General features: G+C 34.9%; 6 protein-coding genes across 6 annotated transcripts; 3 read left to right on the forward strand and 3 right to left on the reverse strand.

The window, feature by feature from the left end:
* Window positions 1-9: 9 nt before the first annotated feature.
* LOC110371500 (ATP-binding cassette sub-family F member 3) lies at window positions 10-9,081 on the reverse strand. The gene is made up of 12 exons (XM_064036210.1): window positions 8,875-9,081; window positions 8,568-8,673; window positions 8,240-8,408; window positions 6,618-6,832; window positions 6,017-6,280; window positions 4,858-5,058; window positions 4,361-4,543; window positions 3,637-3,810; window positions 3,115-3,289; window positions 1,994-2,174; window positions 1,047-1,267; window positions 10-450 (listed from the first exon to the last, which is right to left on the reverse strand). The coding sequence occupies exons 1-12, from the start codon at window positions 8,945-8,947 to the stop codon at window positions 295-297; spliced, it is 2,118 nt and encodes a 705-aa protein (XP_063892280.1). The 5' UTR covers window positions 8,948-9,081; the 3' UTR covers window positions 10-294.
* A 285-nt stretch (window positions 9,082-9,366) lies between these two features.
* LOC110371503 (uncharacterized) lies at window positions 9,367-11,035 on the forward strand. The gene is made up of 4 exons (XM_021327808.3): window positions 9,367-9,681; window positions 9,786-9,881; window positions 9,962-10,098; window positions 10,492-11,035. The coding sequence occupies exons 1-4, from the start codon at window positions 9,627-9,629 to the stop codon at window positions 11,017-11,019; spliced, it is 816 nt and encodes a 271-aa protein (XP_021183483.2). The 5' UTR covers window positions 9,367-9,626; the 3' UTR covers window positions 11,020-11,035.
* LOC110371501 (uncharacterized) lies at window positions 10,987-12,606 on the reverse strand. The gene is made up of 2 exons (XM_021327805.3): window positions 12,090-12,606; window positions 10,987-12,013 (listed from the first exon to the last, which is right to left on the reverse strand). The coding sequence occupies exons 1-2, from the start codon at window positions 12,445-12,447 to the stop codon at window positions 11,208-11,210; spliced, it is 1,164 nt and encodes a 387-aa protein (XP_021183480.2). The 5' UTR covers window positions 12,448-12,606; the 3' UTR covers window positions 10,987-11,207.
* A 189-nt stretch (window positions 12,607-12,795) lies between these two features.
* LOC110371502 (uncharacterized) lies at window positions 12,796-13,999 on the forward strand. The gene is made up of 4 exons (XM_021327807.3): window positions 12,796-12,956; window positions 13,037-13,129; window positions 13,220-13,356; window positions 13,438-13,999. The coding sequence occupies exons 1-4, from the start codon at window positions 12,914-12,916 to the stop codon at window positions 13,987-13,989; spliced, it is 825 nt and encodes a 274-aa protein (XP_021183482.3). The 5' UTR covers window positions 12,796-12,913; the 3' UTR covers window positions 13,990-13,999.
* A 332-nt stretch (window positions 14,000-14,331) lies between these two features.
* On the forward strand, window positions 14,332-16,629 carry LOC110371535 (transcription factor E2F5). Its single transcript, XM_021327856.3, has 8 exons — window positions 14,332-14,553; window positions 14,665-14,774; window positions 14,900-15,001; window positions 15,151-15,322; window positions 15,624-15,683; window positions 15,776-15,865; window positions 16,162-16,246; window positions 16,477-16,629. The coding sequence occupies exons 1-8, from the start codon at window positions 14,446-14,448 to the stop codon at window positions 16,587-16,589; spliced, it is 840 nt and encodes a 279-aa protein (XP_021183531.2). The 5' UTR covers window positions 14,332-14,445; the 3' UTR covers window positions 16,590-16,629.
* A 113-nt stretch (window positions 16,630-16,742) lies between these two features.
* LOC110371534 (WD repeat-containing protein 46) lies at window positions 16,743-20,584 on the reverse strand. Its single transcript, XM_021327855.3, has 11 exons — window positions 20,434-20,584; window positions 20,219-20,353; window positions 19,851-20,083; window positions 19,366-19,617; window positions 18,934-19,084; window positions 18,417-18,652; window positions 17,992-18,156; window positions 17,695-17,834; window positions 17,237-17,427; window positions 16,963-17,059; window positions 16,743-16,880 (listed from the first exon to the last, which is right to left on the reverse strand). Exons 1-11 carry the CDS (start codon window positions 20,449-20,451, stop codon window positions 16,771-16,773), a joined length of 1,728 nt encoding a protein of 575 aa, XP_021183530.3. The 5' UTR covers window positions 20,452-20,584; the 3' UTR covers window positions 16,743-16,770.
* Between the last annotated feature and the right edge of the window lie 445 nt (window positions 20,585-21,029).

Raw genomic sequence — 21,029 nt, forward strand, 5'->3', positions numbered from 1 at the left:
AGACAATAATTATATTACAACGATATAATTTAGGGTTACTTTTTACATGGATATACTGTATACATGTGGCTAGGTGTGAAAATTGCGTTAAGCGGGAATGCTAACATAGCGTCATGTCGTGTCGACGGGGCGGACTGAACAATGTCGACCATGGAGGTTCAAAAGGGGAAAAGCGGCAGCTTCACACCACAACACACGTTTATACTATAATCAGGCTAAAACTTAACGGGATGCATTGGCTAAGGCGGCTCGTGGACACGACACGACACGGTGCTGGGATTCCAGCAGATTGGTCTACTTATTCTGGGCTTCGAGTTCTCTCTCGACGATCTTGCGGTATTCATCGAAGCCTCCCTCTATACTGGTGACGGAACCTCCGCCACAAACCCACAGCTCTTTACAAACCATTCGTATTAACCTCTCGTCGTGAGAAACAAGGATAACACCTCCCTATAACAAACAATTAGTTCTCATTAAATATAGACATTAATTCCATAGAACAATGGCAATTTATGTTTGAAGCAGCCATTAGAACAATCACAGTTTACTAATGGCTATTTAAATAATAAAGTGATTAGATCAGAGTTTAATCGCTTTATAGACGTCTGTTTACATTCGTTTATGTGGCTTCTCTATAGAACATGATAATCACCGTACACAAAGCGGTAATAAATGTAGTTAAAAATCGTGCCTTAGCAGGTACTCTATTATGATTATACTAACATCAATTATGTTGAAAGACTATAGCCAATGTACTCAAAATTTTCACTTCATACTTAGGCAGCAAATGGCTGAGATAGGAGTACTTTACAGGCTTAGACCACTTCATTTTATCTTTTATCAGAGTATGAAGCCTCCAGAAAAAGCTACCTCACTTTTGTGTCAGAATTGTGGTACTTTTTCACAGAAGAACAGGTAAGCTAATTAAGTAAAAAATTAAGAAAGATACGTAAGAAGAATGTAAGAAGGTGAAGCCCTGGAAATGATTCTAGGCTACTTTTGATCCAATTGTGGGGAGTTTAACACTAAAAATATGAATGACTTACCGTATATTTAGTAATAGCTTTCCCTAACGCTTCAATGGTCTCAATATCCAGATGGTTGGTAGGCTCGTCCAGCACTAGGAAGTTGGGGTTGCCCATACACATCCGCGCGAAGGCAACCCTGGACTTCTGACCTCCGGACAAACTGGCAATCGTTTGTAAAGCTAAGTCACCACTGACGCCGAAACTGCCCAGTTGTCTTCTGTATTCTTCTATCGTTTTACCTGAAGGTACAAAAGAGTAAGTAAGTTATTTTAAATGAAGAACGAACATAAATATGAGTCTCCTCTTTTTTGAGAAGCCGAATCAGGCTTATTTTAGCCTGTGATAGCGTAGCATAGTGACATTTCTATGTTGTCTGACCATATTTTTGCTGAGTCACAGAATTTATGTAGGTGTGCTTATAAAATAGCTAATAAATCATATTGGCCAGAACGGTTATTTCCACAAGAAGGTATCGTTTTTCTGTGATGTTTAATATTTTTCCATCCTCCACTGAACCAAACAGTCAACCTTATAAATCATCAAGTATAATTTGATTCCAAATAAACAACTCAGGTAAAAAATGATAATTCAGCAAAAAAACTGGAAATCCTTAATAAATATGACACAGCAGTGTAGGTATCGAATTAATCAACCATTGAATCCTAATTATAAAAAGCATTAAGAACAATAGAACAAAAAATGAACCTTATTACTCGAGAAACAAAGTGCTTTGTATCAAATTATATTTATTCGACCTTTTCAATCTAATCTTATAAAAAGTACCGAGACCTCTAAACCTACCTACAATCAAACGACACTGAACTCTATTTATGTGAAAACAAGGTTCATAATATCCCGATCACTTCCTTGAAACATGTCACTGTGTTACCTACAGTATTCATCAGAAAATAAATAAAGTGACAGACAAAAAACCAGCTCTATTGTATAAGAAATAAGGTCCATACCTGGATAACTCCTTTGTAATAGTTCTACGGAATTGACGTTCATTTCAAGTTGGTCGACGTGGTGTTGGGAGAAATAACCGAATTTCAGTCCTCTGTGCACACTGCGAATACCACTGGTAGGCGATAGAATACCCATGATTATTTTTAGTAACGTTGTTTTACCCGCGCCGTTGTCTCCCACCTGGAAAAAGGTAATAAGTAAGTAATTAATTGGTAAGTATTTACGTGCTCTTTCTGTGATAATGGTAAATTCAGTCACATGGTTGAAAACTAGGTGATAATTAGGAATATATCTGCTAATGTATCAAAAGAGAGAAGAAGGTTAGGTTACGATTCTTAACTTCATGGGAAAAGAGAATAAGAAATATTTAGTCAATTTCCCAATAAATATTCATAGGATATTATTTACACGAATGTTGGTCCATGATCACTGGACTATTTCATGAAAATATTTAATCATTGCTTCTAAGGTTAAATTCCAATGTAAATAAAATCCATTGTACCGATAGACCCATAATTACTACTACAGCAAAAAAGCTACCATGAACCGCGATTCATGTTGCCAAGTCGTTATTCCATCAATGGCTGTCACGCATCGTCAACTCTATCTCAAACATCATGACATCTGGCTATCAAAGCAATGATGAGCATTCACGACACTCCAATTATATGGCGAATTAGAAATGCTAAATACTTTCGATTTAATGAAAACCTTTAATAGATTCTCTGGTAATGGTGGTAATAGGAACATAATAAGGGACCTTCAATTGTTACCATTCTGTCTACTTCAATTAAGTTTATTCTCTTAGATTGGTGTTATATCAGAAATATTTACAATTTCAGAATAATTATAAAACTTAAAAAAATAGACGGTCTCAAACCATTACCTAGATAACTACCGCCTTATTTACACTGGACAATCAACTCATAGCTAAAACTACTGAGGAAATGTTCCTTAGTCGTTTGCGGCAGCGGTTCCCCTCGTCCTGTGGAAACTACTTTCCTCACTCGAATAAAAAGGGGCCTATATGCCCGAAAAAAGCCATTGAACGGTTACGCAACGAACTTCCAAGCCGTCATTAGATTTGAACCGAATTATATTATCTTGAAAGTATACTTACAATACATATCCTAGACTCTAGCGTAGCTCCAAGGTTGACGTAAGAAAATATGACCTTGTCCTTTGAGTAATAAAAACCAACTTCATTCAGCTGCAGAATGGGCGGAGAGAGCGGCTCTGTTTCCGGGAATCGGAGAACCACGTCGATTTCCTTTTCTACGGGTTTTAGTTCAGGTCTGGGAAGAAATTGAGAGATTTAAATTAGTAAAACATAATGGTAATTTCTAGTGAGTTCTTATTATCCCAGACTTCTTATTCTCACTATGAGCATCACACTCACAACATATAACCTTCTCACATTACATACTACCTTCACACTCGAAATATATACTACCTTCACATTCATAGTATATCACTTTAGCACTCATAATGTATGACGTCCACACTCACAATATACGACCCTTCACATTCGAAATATATGACCATCACATTCGCAGTATATCACTTTAGCAATCATAATGTATGACCTTCACACTCAGAATATATGACCTTCACACTCACACTATATGACCTTGATACTCACAACTTATCCAGCATCTTAATCTTGCTCTGCACAGAGGAGGCGCGGTTGGCGTTGTATCGGAAGCGGTCGATGAACTCTTGCGTGTGAGCGCGATGCTGTTGCTGAGCTTCGTACTCGCGTTGCTGATTCTTGTGTTTCTCCGTCTTCGTTTTGTGGAACTGGTCGTAGTTGCCTCTGGAATATAGTAATTGTAAGTATGATTAGTAAGGCAACTCTAGTCTGGACATTTTTATGAATAAATGGTTGGTATGAATGAATACGACAGGAGCCAGAAATACTATTGCAATTAATAAATATCACCTTGAAAACTTTGAGCATGTGCAAAACTTTCAGAGAGAAAGCAAGTGCCTAACTATTCGTGTCCATATGATTTCAGTTTTTGGAATACATTAAAAAGTGTGATTCTTATTTACACTAAATACTTTGTTGGCATGTTATGCAGGTACATTTTATAGCAGAGGAATAAGATGGACCCTATAAGACACATTTGAAAGAAATTGGAGTATGTATGAGTCTTCATTAAATCTCTACTATAATATGCCCGGGTAACTGGATTGAGGGGGTCAGATAGGGCAGTCGCTCCTAGTAAAGCACTGGTACTCAGCTACATCCGGTTAGACTGGATGCCGATCCCAACATAGTTTGGGAAAAAGGCTCGGAGGAAGATTACATTTCTAATATATAACCAAGGTTTTTGGGGTCTTTGACAAGGTTGTTAACATACCTGTAGGTGTCTATCCTCTGCGTATGCAAGTGCATGATATCCGTGGGTACCGTGTCAAGGAAGTTGCGGTCGTGAGACACCACCAGTAGCGTGGTGGGCCAGTTCTGTAGGTAGTTCTCCAGCCAGATGATCGCCTTGATGTCCAACATGTTAGTGGGCTCGTCAAGTAGGAGGAGGTCGGGTCTGTAATAATCGATTAGTTACGATTATTTTAATCGATTTGAGTTGGATAAAATGGATACTTATTTTTGGATCTTTAGCAAACTTATGGAATTCTGTTTCAGGAATCTTGATTTTTTTAAAATATTGTTTAAACGCTCTAAATAGAAAGAAAGATATTATGTGCAGTGACACAAACACAGAAAGTAAGTTTACTATGTTGCTACATAAAACAGTAGGCAACATCAGTTATACAATATATGTACTGTAGGTGGGTAATTTTAAAATACTCAAAGGAATTATATATTTTTGCACTGAACAAGATGAAAATCACTCACTTAGAAAACAAAGCACGGGCCAAAGCTAGCCTCATTCGCCAACCTCCAGAGAAAGTCTTGGTAGCTCTCGTCTGCATCTCCGGCGTGAATCCCAAACCGCTGAGAATGATCGACGCCCGCGCCGGCGCTTTATCCGCCTCAATGTTCTCTAGCTGCGCGTATATCTCGCTCAGCTCGTTTGATAAGCTGGGGTCTGTTGAACTGAGGAAATGGGGAATGGTTATGTTATTTATTGGTGTGGGAAAGAAGAAGAGTAAAGAAAGTTTTAAAAAGAAAAAATAATATTTGTATGTTAAATTGGAATTATACTTTTGACAAGCGACAGCAAGTAGTTTCATCTCCAGGTTTTTGAGAACTATATCCAATATCCGGGTGGGGCTAAATGTACTATATGTATGTGGGTGTCCTATGGTTCTAGACATTTCTAAGATCTACCCCAATAAAGAAAGTGTGTGTTCTTTTGAGTGTTGAGAATTTTAATACTAAGCCCTATGCTGGGTTTTCAGACACCTTGTATGTTGTAGCTATCCAAAAATCGCAGGTTTCATTATCTTAAATAATAAACCCTTTATTCCGTTTGTTTTTTTAAAGATATATTTATATCCTTGTAAAATGTATATTTATTCAAATCTGTAGAAACAGGTAGATGAAGAAATATTTCTTTCATATTGCATCATTTTCAAGTTTTCGTACTTTATCTTGTTTTAATGTTAGGTTTGTTGCAGATACAGGTAAATATGCGAGACATTGCGACCTACCGAGGCTGAATGACTAATTAGATACATATAATACACTAAGTGATGTACTTATAAATTGTTGCCCTTTCATGGTTAACTGCAATGTAAACTTGATAACAATACCCCTTTTTCAAACATCTATTTAAAGAGACTATCGTATACTTTTTATATTCTTTTGGAATATGAGACATATTTTTGTTGTTTGTTATGCACATATGTAAATGTAATATGCTCCAACAATAAGTGTCTCTATCTATAGACTTATCACAAAGTTATAAATAATTATAAATGCTTACACTTTACTTGTCAATTGATACTCAAGAGTACCCATCACTCTATGTATAGTTATAGAAACTTGGACATCTCTTTCAGTAGATCACTTTCATGCATACCTGAAAAAAGGTTTTGATACTCCAACTTACCCAGTATTAACAAGAGTAGTAATTTCCTTCTCCCGTTTCAACAAATATTCTCTAGTAGTATCACATTCGAGTACACTCTGCAATGCCACGGTATCATCCCCCACAACTTCTTGTTCCACATGTAATATTGATATATGGGAGGGAATCTTCAATTGTTTTGATGCTATCATTCTTAGAAGCGTGGTTTTGCCGAGTCCGTTGCGCCCAACAAGGCCGTACCGTCGACCGAAGGCAAGGACTAAGTCCGCGCCTTGTAATAATACTCTGGAAGAAATGTATTGGTTAATGTTGATGGAGTTTAGTCACTTTATCGGCAGCATAGGAGGCAACAGCAAATGACCGCCAATCGGGAAGGTCTTTTAATGTCTAGCAGTAGAGGTTTTTCTGCCACTCAGCATTTATTGGGAATAGGTACCCCAAGCAGGCCAAAGCTCTGACTCATAGTAACTATGCCTCATTTTTTGGCTTATTTTTACTGGCTGGTGGAATTGAATAATCAGGTATCCCACCACAATTCTTTTTTTCCTGTAATTATTTTTATGGTGCTCAAATAAGCGAAAACCTTTTTTCAAGAGTGTAATGAAAAAATATTATGTCCTACCTGTCACCATAAGCTATATCAAAGTTCTCTATCCTTATGTCCTGTGTCCTGTTAGTGCCCTTGGCTTCAAGCTTGCTGTCCTTTTTAGAGGTCACCTGTGACGCAGTGGCTGTTTGAAGTATGGGTGCTGATACCGGTGCCTTGGAGTCTTTCTGTTTCTGCTGCTTTTGTTGTAATTTAGCTTCAGCCTTCTCTAATTTCTTTGCGTCTACTTTCTATAAAGATAGGCAGAATTTATTAAAGACAAAAGATTGTGTTATATTGATTGAATCTTGTGTTGTGCTGTTAAGGTTTCAAGAATCTAATAAAAGGGTATAATTTAGGCGGTCACCAAAAATATTTTTAAGACTCTAAGCTGAGGCACCAAATAAAATAAAAAACTCCAAAAAAAATAAATTGACTTTATTAAAAGGGCACTAAAGTATATAATATTATGATCCAAAAAAAATAAAATAACATCAGAAAAATCGCAAATCTCGCACAAATATTATTTTTGGTTCCCAAAATGGATTAATGTTTTCCACCAAATTCTATCCAACTAAAAGATTAATATTACTACCAAAAATCAAAGTTAGTGACGAAAACGAATCGCTGCAAAACCGACTCCACGTAGTCTTGTCTGCCCTACCCCTAGAGTGCAATTCAAAACCGCGTAGGCGCGGAGGGGCGAGGCGGCCTGCGAGCTGAGGCGCAGGTAGTTTGAAGGCTCGCCGCTGCGGCTGAGGCTGGCCGGCTGAGCCGGCCAGTAAGCCGAAGCTGCGGTGGTGAGCGTGAAAACCATCTGCGACGATAAGCTCGCATGGGACCGCCGGAGCCCCGCAGTGCCGGAGCCGTGACAGAAGCCATGCTTGCTGCATCTTGCGTGCTTATATTTTAAACGTACTGAGTTACACACAAATTCATATAACAATAAATAAGCGACGTACGTTTGGGAACCCCAGTATATTAATTGGTATTTGGGAAATATTCTAGCGATCGTTAGCTTTTTGAGTCTAACAAAAATGACCAAATTAGGAGTCCTGGTATTACATAATTGGTAACATCTAAGTAGTGACAATATATAATATTTGGTCTAAAGTGTATTTTAAAGGCGTCCATATATTTTTTTAGTAGTCAATAATACGAAAAAATGGTTTTATCTAATAATATTTTTGGAAACGTTATTTGGTGACCATTTATCCATTTTGGTAACCGTTTAGAATTTTTTTGGTAGTAAAATAGGTACTTTTTTGGGTGGTGTTTAAACACAAGCCCTAATAAAATATGTATATCATATCTGTACATAGCTTATGTCACATAATGACCACATGGCCATTTTTGTTACTATGAAACTACCCATTGTATCTTTTAGAGTAGATGATAGCTGGCTTATTATAGATTCTATTTTGAAAATACACACTATGTTCAAGTGGCAATTATGTATAGCTGTAATCTATTTTAACAGTAGGCTATATCTGATGTATGTAGTAAATACATTCTAAGCAAAACGAAACAATTTAATATAATGCTAGAAAAATTACTTTTTAATCATTAGACTATAACAGCCAGTTACATCAATTTTTTTGTCCCATATTTTGTATTATAATTGATATAATTGATTTGTACTATATCAAACTACTTACCAAATTATCATCTCTAGTGTTTATCCATATACTTCTGAGATCTTCAGTTTCAGTCACAGTGGTGGTCATGGATGCCAAGTGTATGGGTGCGTCTAGAACTTTCCGAGGTCCATTACTGCTGCCCGGCTTCTCAGGCTGCAGCATATGCAGCAGCTTTTCACATATGTCCCTATATTGGACAATTTTTATTTAAATGCTGGTTTGTAAATCAAAATTAGGTGTCAAAATTATATTTGTGGCAATTTCTTATGTATAGTATCTTGTTACTTATCTAAAGCTATGAATATTATGGTAAAATTGAGCCAAAATATGTGAAGTAAAATCTAACCTTATATCTTTTTCCGATTTCTGTGAGATTCCCTGGAGTACTTCGCCAACTGCTTCGTAGACTTCTTCAGTGTCCTCGAACTCGCCGGCGCTACTATCCAATATGTCTGTAAGGCAACCATACATATTTCTGTGAGTCCTTGTAACTCATGGACATACAAAATAAAGCTAAGTGGACCTGCAGGAATCGTACACTGGCAAATGATCTTAAACATAACTGTAGTAATTACTTTTGCACCGAACTTAAAACCCTCAAATAACACATTTGTGAACTAATAAACTTTTTTTATAACCTACAGAAAACATACCTTCAACATATTTCATCAATTCCTCGTCTATAAGCGGGAATTGACTTTTAATGTATTCACCACATTGAGCCATTTTTAAGATCAATGTTAATTGATGTGATTATTAATAAATATCATTTATTTATTTTATTTCTAAATGCAATTTTGCAAATGCACTAAAATCGCCCGATGTCACGTCACGTCACCGAGCAATCGAATGTCAAATCGTCAAAATGCCAAAAATTTTAACTTTCTGACAGATTGTAGGATTACCATAATACAAAAAGAATCGAAAACATTTTACTTGTCCTAATCTCAACTAAATTCGAGATAAGGATTGAGATGAATATTAAACATCCTATATTCCATTATCCATTATTAACAAAATTAATCTACTAAATGTAATGTAAAGCCAACAACAGCTTTGGTACGTATGCTAAATATGGATATATATCTATCCCTGGAACATAGCTTCGACACATCTAACATTGACACTTTGACAGCATTGAGTTCTGAGTTCTGTCAGGGTTCTTTGATGTGACATTTGCGTAATTATGGGGACGCAGTGTTTGAGAATCATTTGTATATTATTGTGAACATCAGCGTTATTTTACTCTGCATGTGATTGAAATATACCTTTAACATATTGTGGAACTTCTTTAGCTTCATATTGTGTACTTTAAAGTTCTAGACCGAGAGGTTTAAATGTAGCTATAAAAACATCACGGTGCACGGTGTACCCAGTTGGAAAACGCCCAAATTGTCGACACAAAATGGATGAAAACATTGATAGCAATGTTGCCGTTCTGGCTATTTTAGACAACCAATGTGAGTAAACAAACAAGCACACATGTGGAATATGTAAATTATGACAAATCAATGTTTGTGACTGATTTGGTTTGCTAATTTCATATCTTTGCGCTTTATTACAGCTACACCATACAAGCCGAATATGACTATAACAAACTATAATCACAGCCATACCATAACTCAAGAAGAAACAGATGTAAATGAGACTAATAAACAAAGTATGTAGTTTATACACAGTTTGATATTAAGTTCTGTTTATTTTACTCAAGTTAATATTTGCTGTATCTTCTATTTGTAGATGTTATTTGGACAAAAAATGCAACACTCATGCTTTTAAGTTTGTATGAAACAAAAATGCATATGTTGGACAATCCAAAAAAGAAATCAAAGATGTGGCTATCAATAGCGGAAGAATTGAAATCTTTAAATGTTGAGGTAGCTATGCTATGATATTCTATATCATCCTCATCATCATCCTCCGAGCCTTTTCCCAATCATGTTGGGGTCGGCTTCCAGTCTAACCGGATTCAGTTGAGTACCAGTGCTTTACAAGAAGCGACTGCCTATCTGACCTCCTCAACCCAGTTACCCGGGCAACCCGATACCTCTTGGTTAGACTGGTGTCAGACTTACTGGCTTCTGACTACCCGTAATGACTGCCAAGGATGTTGAATGACAGCCGGGACCTACAGTTTAACGTGCCATCCGAAACACAGTTAGTATACACATTCTATAGTGTAAACTAATATACAATATCACATTCTATAGTATATTATTAAAACAAGATAATAAATATAAATTACTGAGACTTTGATGCTATATTTTCAGGTAACTCCAGACCAGGTCAGATGGAAAATAAATGCCCTTACAAAAAAATATAAAGACTGCATTGACAATGGACAAGGTGCAATGAGTTTCAAATATTTTAATGAAATGCACCAAATTCTGGGGCGATATAGTGATAATACTGGAACTTACAGACTTGCTTCAGGTGTTATGCAAGGACCAGATGATCTAGATAAAACTAAAAGAAATATTTCTCTAAAAGGCTCAGCCCCTTTCAGAAGATTAAGAGCAGAAAGAAGAGCAAAAATAGAATTAGATAAACAATGGTTGGATTACCTCAGAAAACAAGAAGATCAAAAACAGTTACGAGATGAGAGGTACGAAAGAAATTTAAGGCTGAGGCAAGAAGAATTGCAATTAAGGAAAAAAGAACTGGAAATCAAACAATCATTAGCTTTAAAAAAACTACAGCTGAAGGAGCAGAAACAAGAAGAAATGCTAAAAATTGAAAGAGAAAAATGTGCACTCTTGAGAAAATTGATTGAAGATCAAGATTTAATGAGGCAATAAAAATTATACAAATTTATGTGACCTATCTTTTATAATATTATTGCTAAAATATATTAATCCATATTATATTGGTAAATTGTGTCTGAGATCATAATTTTAAAACAAAAAATAAAATAAATATTTTCCGAAAATATAACAACCATATGAATGATCAATGTTAAAACCATACAGACAGGTAATAGGATTTCCTATTCATGTTCTTCAAGGTGGTCATTTTCATCGAGGCAGTAATTATGCAAAATACATGCAGCTACTACAGTGTCAGTTATAAATGCTATATTTCTATACACAGTAAAAAGTTTCACTCTCCGAAATCTTCCTTTTAAAAGATTAAAAGCTTTATCACTTAATTTTCGAGTAGATATATGTAAAGAATTAAATTCTCTCTGCTGAGGTGTTAATCTTTTATTTTCTCTAAATGGTGGCATTAGCCATGGCAATGAAGGATAGCTGGAGTGTCCCACAAGGAAAGTATTATGTGGAAACAGTGCATTCCTGTTCTGAGATGCTGTATTGTACAAAGGGGACTTTTTAAGAACTCTAGCACAGTTTGAAGAGCCAGGCTCACCACAAAAGACATTTGTAAATCTTAGATTTGCATCAATTGTAGCCTGTAGTATTATTGAAAAATATCCTTTAGGATTGCAATATTCCCTAGCATTTTTGGGCTTTTCAATTTTTATGTGTGTACAGTCAATTATTCCTACCATGTGAGTAATTCCAGTCTTAGTATGAAATGAATCACATATATAGCTTATTTCTTCAAAGTTTTGTGGCCACTTAATAGCATCATTCAATTTGGTCAGAATCCAAGCTACCACTCTTCTTATAACTCTAAAAGTTGATGATATTGATATATCAAATCTCGTTGCTATTGGTGTAAGTGGTTCTGTGTTTGCAATGAATGATAAAAATATGTAAAAACAAAGTTTTGGTTCCAATGGTTTTAGTCCGAATTTATGGGATGCTATAAACCCCGACTTTTCCAGTTCATCTAAAACAAAAAAAAAGATGTAGTAATAGCCACTAAAATACAGTGTTAAATTTTGATTTGTTGTTTTTAATCTTACCAATAAGCCTGTAAGCTGTTTTTCTTGATAGTCTCATTCGGTTTTTGAATTCAGCATCTGTCCAGGAGTCTATAATATGTAAATAATCATCTACGCGTTTCCGTCTCAGCCTGATTAAATATTGCATTAGAGGAAAAAACAGAGTGTCTTCATCTTCATCAGTCATGTTCTCGTCTTCTGAACCTTCTGGTTGCACAGTGCAAACATCACTCCATTCACTTGAATCGCTGTCACTACTAGCTGCTGTTTCGCCTAACCAGAGCACCAGTTTCTGTTTATCCATTTTCGACTGTGTCCTAATCAACACATTTCTAACAATCTTCTCTGTGTTTACAAATACTTCGGCATGTTTTTGCATGACTATTGGTAGACATTACCGAGTAATTTCTCTCTCTTATCTCAATAAATTTTATCGATTTTCCAACATCTAACTTAGAATGAATAATTAAACAGTTAATTGTCGAAATCCGATGCGAATACACAACAAGCGGATCGGTTTCTTTTTTTCAAGAATTTCTTTCTATCTGATCCCGTCTGACAGCTGACAATATAAAACCATCAAAAATACAAAACAGCGAGGAGGATGCATGCAGTTATTTGTAAGAAAGAGAGCACAATACAAAAGTATTCAAGTCTGGATGAAGCCTGAAATGGTTGACCTGGAACGTTCTGAATCGTGTCTGGCAACACTTCCAAATACTTCCCATAAAAAAGTATATTTGACAGATATCAAAATGTCCAGAATTCATTATAAAAAATAATGTTTTTATTTACAAAGCTGCTTGTTATTTATATTTAATTTTGAAAGCAAACTAGCGGTTAATATGGATGTATGTGAAGCCAACGACTATTGCATTTTAGAAGAAGGTATATACCTCTTTTATCATGTAAATAAAACGTATAGGACACTAAAGACTATGTATTTATTTCCTGTGATTTCCTTCCAGCCTCTCAGGACAACTTGGAAATCTGTGAAAGTACGAGTGATGTAAATAATCTAAATGTTGAAGCGAAACCGAATGATGGATCAGAAAAAACCTGTATGTTGTTTATTACCGAATGGAATATTTCAAATTAATTGTAAAGTTATTGATAAAAGTTTTCATTTCGTTTCTTATTATTTAAACCAGGTGCAGTTTGGACATCAAATGCCACGACAACATTGCTGAAGCTATATGAGAACAAATTAGAAATGCTGGAAACACCTAAAAAGAAAACAAGGATTTGGATAGCAATATCACAAAGTTTAAGTGAATATGGCATAGAGGTATTTAACTATCTATAACATTGTTTTATTGATCATCTAATACGGTTCACTACTCTATACTTCAGAAAATGCATGTTTCAGATGACTCCCGATCAAGTCAGATGGAAGATAAATGCCTTAACAAAGAAATACAAACAATGTGTGGACAGCGGCCAACATGATAAATTTAAATACTTTAAAATAATGAATGATATTTATGCACAGTACGATGTAGATTGTGACTCCTATACATTAACAGAACTGTTACATAGAAAGAAAGACAGGAAAATAAACACAAACAATGACCATAATGCTAAAATGAATGCTGAGAGCAAGGCTGTGATTGAAATGAGGAAAATAAGACTTGCAAATAGAATAGAGAGTGACAGGTCTCAAGGTAAAATACAATTAGAGAAACAATGGCTAGAATACTTGAGAAGACAAGAAGAACAGAAGCAGTGGAGAGATGAAATCTATGATAGAAACTTGAAGTTGAGGGAGGAAGAACTAGAGCTGAGAAAAAGGGAGTTAGAGATAAAAGAAACACTTGAGTTGAAGAAAATACAGCAAAAAGAAAAAGAATACAGAGACACCTTACAAATTGAAAGGGAAAAATGTGAATTACTTAAGACAATATTTAGTAGTAGGTATTAGATAACTATTATTAATGAAAATAAAAATAAAAAACATAATCAGGAAATTATGTTTTTAATTAATTAATCTTTATTTATCAGACAATATACAGTCCTTTTATTTTTTATTGTCGATGTTATTGTCGTGTGTTTTTTATTGTATTCCAATAATTTATCTATCACAAAAAAGCTTATGCAATGAGATATATAGACAATACAACTTTGTACCCTACGTTACTAAGCCTTTGCCAAAATGCCAAGGCTAAAAAAACATTGCGTCGAGCCCTATAATAAAATCGACTAAATCCGAATTGCCAACACAACAAAATATTTTACTACATCTGTGGTACGAAATTGCTTACGTCGTCTGTGCGTCGCAGAGCAGGGCTACCAACATAATATCCCGCCGCGACGCAAAATTCTACAGAAATCTCCGTTTAATCTGGGCAAAAATAAAACAATATCGTGATTTTCTACAATGACGGACTTAAAATCTAAAAGATATGAAAAGTCTTTAGGATTATTGACCACAAAATTCATGTCATTACTGCAAAAAGCCAAGGATGGTGTTTTGGATTTGAAAACCGTAAGTATAGCTTGATTTGCCTCCCATTGATCTGTCAAGTGAATTTTTGGGCACGAAAACTAAATATTTTGAACATAATTCGTCAAATTAATGATCGTGCATTATTTCTAGGCCACTAATTTGTTAGCTGTGAGACAAAAAAGAAGAATTTATGATATCACTAATGTGTTGGAGGGAATCGGTTTGATTGAAAAAAGGAGCAAGAACAGTATACAATGGAAGTGAGTAAACATGTTATTATTAAACATTGTATTTTGATTTAATCCTTCACGAATATCTTCCTTCTTACTATTTGTTACATGCAAAGCTCTTAAAAACAGTTCCATTATATAAAAACACATTTCAGGGGTGCAGGTCCAGATTGCAAAACAACTGATATTGGACAAAAAGTTATGGTTTTGAGAAAACAAATTGGGCGGCTCGATGAACATGAAAGACTGCTTGACAAGTGAGTACCTATCAATACCATTGAAAATTTATATTCAAACATACCAAATTATGAAAATATAGCCCATAATGACAGATTTACTAGAAATGTAATGAAACACAAAGCTAAAATTTTCTTTGCATCTTGAAATAACATGATTTTTATTCCAGACAGTTACATTGGATTGAACAGAGCATAAAGAATGTGCTGGACGACACAGACAACAGTGACCTATGTTTTGTTTCCGACAAGGACATACATGACTGTTTCGAAGACAGCCAAGTTTTAGTATTAGAAGCACCGCTGGGTGCTGATTTATCTGTAGGAACTATACCGTCTAAGGTAAGTCAAACTACTAAGTGTTATCTACAAATTACTATAGATTATGTGTTCTTGTTCATATAGTTGTTCTTATCATGTGAATATAGCCAAGGGATGATTAACGACTTAATTTCTAAAGTGCTTTAGGCATTTATACACTGTGAGTAAACAATGCAGCGTAACTAACATTACACAGTACTATGATATAGAATGAGTATTCCTTTATTTAACTGAGTTATTGATGATGTCTTAATTTTATATCTCATTAGTGTCTTAATTTTGTTCTGATGAAGATTTTAATAATAATTTATTGTCTTTGCAGAGTAAGCAGAAATATACAAGTGAAAATCGACAGACTTTGGTGGCAAAACACAGCAAAAATGTAATAGACTCTTACTATTAGTTCAATAATTGTTTGACTAAAAGTAAATGCTGGAATTATATAAAGAGGTCTTAACAATATTTTTGTTCCAGGATCAAGAACAGCAGTATTTTTTACATTTAAAATCAACAGAATCTATTGGAGTTATACTTTTAAGTGATAATGATAGTGATAGTGACAAGGTATGCACATTCATTAAAATTTTATCAGTTTTCTTAAAATTATGTTGAATTAGATGTTCAATAGTTTTACACCTCACAGTTATGTTTTATGAAAACAATTTAATGTTACGTAAGATTCCAGCTGTTTCCGAGTTACACTCATAGTGGGGAAACTGCTTCCCTCAAACACTCAAGCTTATCCGATCATTGTTCAGACTATGAACAAATGTACTCACAAAATTTTGTCTTTATAATATCAGTGTTATTCTTAACTGCACCTATCTGTTGGCTACATAATAATAATTATTATTTTCAAGGAAATGGATGACGATGCAAGTATGGATGATCTTGAGGTGCAGAAATACACAGACGGAAAAAGTGCAGATAGTGTGCATGCCAACAGTGAGTATTTCTTTTCTTTATTGTATGGAGAAAATACTTTCGCCTTCATCTAATTTAAGACTGGAATAATACTGATTTTCTAAGCCTGGTCTTACCTGACAATTCTCACAATCAATCCTTTCTAATTTTATTATTTGTTCCTATTACTTTTCTTTGTAATATTCCCAAAATGACTAATTCAAACTCCCTAGGCTAGTTGGTGGTGACCTTAAAATATATTTTTCTTTCAGATTACCTGCTGAGACTGAGTCCACCAGTAACTAAATATGACTTCTCCTTTTCTCTCTATGGATCAGAAGGATTGTGTGACTTATATGACATCCCTGTTAATTGTAGTTTATAGGCCTTTACTCAACTTTGTTTTAAAGACATTTTTTATTACTCTATTTTTGATCATGTTGAAGTTTATTAACTAAATTGTAAATACATTGTGTAAATATGGAAAATCGTTTTGGAAATTATGAAAGGAAAGAAATAAATAATAAGTTTTTATGTATACAAAGTATTTGTTTTATTTCTTAGTCTTAACTGTTGGTACAAATCTGTCGAGCACACCAAAGGATTGTTTCTTTACATTTTGGGGTTTGGGCAAATTGAGTAGCTTTTGTGCTTCTTTTGCTTGTTCCACGAATTCCTGTAAAAATAATGATGTTATTAGTTTTGCTGTATCTATGGGGTTTGCAGTTTCGGATTAGCTTAATGTTATTTGTATTTACCTTTCTGGCAGCTTGTTTTATAATTTTCTTTCTTGCTATCTGTGTTTTGCCCTTCTTCTTGTGCCTCGGAGAAGTCCATTTTCTTAGGTTTGAGATACTGAATATTAAGAAAAATTGTCTTTAATGTTGAATGCAAAAAAACTGATTTCCTTATATGCAATCAGAAATTAGATTTTCTAGCAGTAAAGTCATATCCTTAGCAATATGCTAACCAGATGGTAGATATAGATAAACTGTCGTGGACAGACCAATATGTTTTTAATTATGCACTTACCAATAATTTCTTCTTAGCTTCCATTTGCTCTTGCATAGAAGGTACGTCAACTTCAGTAATATCAAATGGATTGAGCGTGATGAGTTCAGCAGGAATCTTATCAAGCAAAGCTTTGACTTCAGCTTCCTTTCTCTGTTTCTTATTCTGGAAGGGATTGCTTTCCAAAGCGTCGAAGTTCGGCTCACCGCTGCCTGAAATAAAAACATAAAAATGATTAATATGCAATGATTAGCGTGCATTGATAGTAGGTACGTCAGTAAATGACATCCATCTGATATGGTCGATAATTTACATTTGTATATTGATATTTATTTAATTCAGGTATGTGAGTACATGGGAGAAATAGATATAACAAGTATTTAGAGAGGTACATAAAGGAGCATACAGGGGTAGTATATAAGAGTGGATAAGGGACTTTATAAGTGGAGTACATAAAAAAAGTAGACCTCAAAAATTACCTGGTACAATAATGCTTGTGAAGCCATTACTAGTTCCAATTCCTAATACATCTTCATAAGGGCAGAATTTGAAGTTATTTATAGTTTTTGCCATCCTATGTCTTAGATAGGGTTTCTCAGTTGTCTGTGTGCAGCAATCTCTATAAAACCATATAAGTAATTAGAAGACTTATTTTGGAATAGTGCATCTAGCTTACGGGTCCATAAGAAGCTGTCTTTATGAATTAAATAAGTTAGTAAATTGCATTATAAAATTGTCAGATAAGTAATGGAAGGTTTGGTCACATAGTCACATACTTGTATATTTCAACAACTTCATCTAGTCCCACAGCTAGCATATCCTTTTGTGAGAACTCAAGGTCCACAGGGGCACTTCTCAATCTGTAGTGTTGTACTGGCCCGTCCAAGTTTCTGATGTCCCAGATTTTCATACTTCTGTCTACTCCTGACGTTGCCATGTACCTGTTATATAATAATTATAAGAAACTTTTTTAAGAGTTTCCATTGATCTTCAAAAAATCCTTATCCTCCTTAGTATTTTTTTTTACATGCTTTATTCTAATCTAAAACAACTGAATCACTTGAGATAAACTTTAGCTTTAGATAAAGTCGCGGAAATTTGCGAAAGCTAGAATATAACATAGAGAATTACTATGCACCTCATTTTATTTCCTTTTAACATAAAAAAGGATTACCACTTAGCATTAAAACAATATACTCACATTCCTCTATTGTCTACAGCAATCGCAGTAAGTGGTGTCTTATGGCACAAAATCTTAGCCAAGGGGTCTTTAACAGTTGGGGCCCAAAGTGACACAACTCCTTTAGAGTTACCCAAACATAAGGTAGCATTGTACGGATTCTGGGCCATCACTGCAGTTCTCCCTAAGTGGTTGTTGTAATGTCCCACTATTTCTCCTATGGAAATATCTAACCAGGTCATGAAGCCAAATTCATTCTGAAAAATACATTGCTTAATGGTATATACTAAAAGTAAATAATAGATAAATTTGAGGATTAATAACCAATCAATTTCAGCACATTTACAAGCTCTCAAAGCATCTCAAAGCTTACAAGTTGTATACACTAATTCATAGACAGTAAAAAATTGTGTAGGTACTGTAATTTTTGTACCCTAAAAGCTCCAAGTATTGAACGAACCCCTATGAAACAAAAATTCACTGTTAGGAGCTACAGAGTGGGTGATATACAGGTTCTATATTACATATTGATACTTACAACAGCAGCCAGCAAGAAGTGATAAGGCAGGAACTCCATCCTCAATATCTTGTCCATTTTCTTGACACAGTGTATTTCAGTGCCGGTGTTGTCATACATGTACAACCACTCCTTCTGTGCTGCTGCCACCATTGTCTCTGTGTGTAACCAACTGGAAAACAAAGTATGGAATTGCAAATGTATGTAAAATGTGTTAAAAGTTCATTATTGTGTAATGAAATTATTACACATTATTATTTTAGCAACAAAAATGATAGGTAGACTTATATTTTGGGTTATGTTAACTAATATTATAAAAAAAATAGATGTGTTTTGTTTCTAAAGGTTCCGACCAACTACTATACGAATTCGAAAAAGAGGAAAGGCATGGTGAAACTGTGACAACCAGCTAGTACTGTAATTAAAAATTTTCAGAGACTTTTTGGAGCTCACCTGACATCATGAATAGATTCCATGACATTAATTTCAAAGTGCAGTTTCTTAGTAATCCAGTCAAAGGCAGCCAGATGCCCTTTCCTGCTGCCCAATAGCAGATGCCTGCCGTTCCTAGAGTACTTTGCCTTATATGGTCCAAATTTAAGGTTCAGCTCAAATATCTTAGCGGCTGCAGATATGTCTACATTGTCTGCTATGATTTTCTGGGATATTGCTGTTGTTTTACTGTCTTCATCTACTTCTAGACCACTGAAAACATAAAAGTTTTTAATAAAGTATGTTATTCGAAAAAACAGAAAACTCCATAGAATATTATAAAATACTCAAGTTCAATTGCATATAAGGAGACTGGTACCCAATCCCTACATTATTATTTGGAAAAGGTTAGGCAGATTATGATAAGACAGGTTTGTTGGACAGTTGATGTAAGAAAAATCTACTTGTAACCAGAGTTTTGGTAAATATATTAACTTTATTCTTACCCATGATCTTCAGTCAACAAAATATCAGCTCGGGCAGCTTGCTCCTGAGCATAAGTGAACTTCCTCTCCCTTTTCCTCAACTTTTCGGCATGCAGGGGATGTCTTACTCCCTTCCCTACTCCCTCACCGCGCGAATGTGCCTCTAACTTCTCAGGGTCTATGGGAGCTTTCCCTTCGTATTTAGGTTTTTTACCTTTATCCAAAGACTTTTTGAATGGAACTCTATTATTTTTCTGAAAGAAGGAAGTGAGGGCTTAATAGGCTCTTAAAACACACGAAAGACATAGTCTTCTTTCATGGGCGGTAGCGAAAAAAAGAGTTAACCTGCATTGTTTACTTTTGTTTTAATAAGTTGTTTTTTACTTTACCTTAAATTTATGTGCTTTCAAAAGCCCTGGGGTAATTTTTATATTGTAAACTTCGACATCTTGGCTCTGTTTGGCATCATTTTGCTTAGGTTTTTTGTCTTCACCATCAAAATATCGTTTGGGCACATTCTGTTTCTGCAAACGTGAAATAAATTTTTACTTGTTGGCACTTTTAATTGCTAAGGTTTAAAATATTATGTGCAGAGCCAAATTACCTTTTTCGGATGCTTCATTTTCGCACGTTAGTAATCAATTGATTTATGTTTTAAGTTTAAAATTCTTCTACTCTCTCACATCACATGCGGTGTATTTTGCAAGTTTGACAACTGCCGAACACGCGTAAATGACATTATGATTTTTATGTCATTGTCATTATTTGACATAAACGAAATATACCACAGATAATGATATGAAACGTTCCAGTACCCGTTCATATTTTCAGCATTTTATTTAGTCGATTACGTATAACCAGTCTATAAAATAATCGACAGTATGTTTAAAGTATCTTTTGGTGTTTTTAGTTTACATAATAACAGAATCTCATTAAATTAAATTGTGTAGCTTGTAGGGAAACTACTTGGTCTCGGGACTACCCACGTCCCTTGAGAAAACTACTTACAACCTATAATATCCTTTCCTGTTCATGTTCCTCAGGCTTCAGACTATCTGTGTATCAATTTCATTTAAATAGGTTCAGTAGGCGCAAAAGCGCGGCAGACAGACATACCTTTAGTTACCTTATTTATATGGTACGATAAGGATAAGTCTAGAACAGTCGCACAAAGGTAGGTATTGCCTACCTATATGTTCA

Source organism: Helicoverpa armigera, chromosome 9, assembly GCF_030705265.1.
Source record: "Helicoverpa armigera isolate CAAS_96S chromosome 9, ASM3070526v1, whole genome shotgun sequence".
Taxonomy (NCBI): Eukaryota; Metazoa; Arthropoda; class Insecta; order Lepidoptera; family Noctuidae; genus Helicoverpa; species Helicoverpa armigera.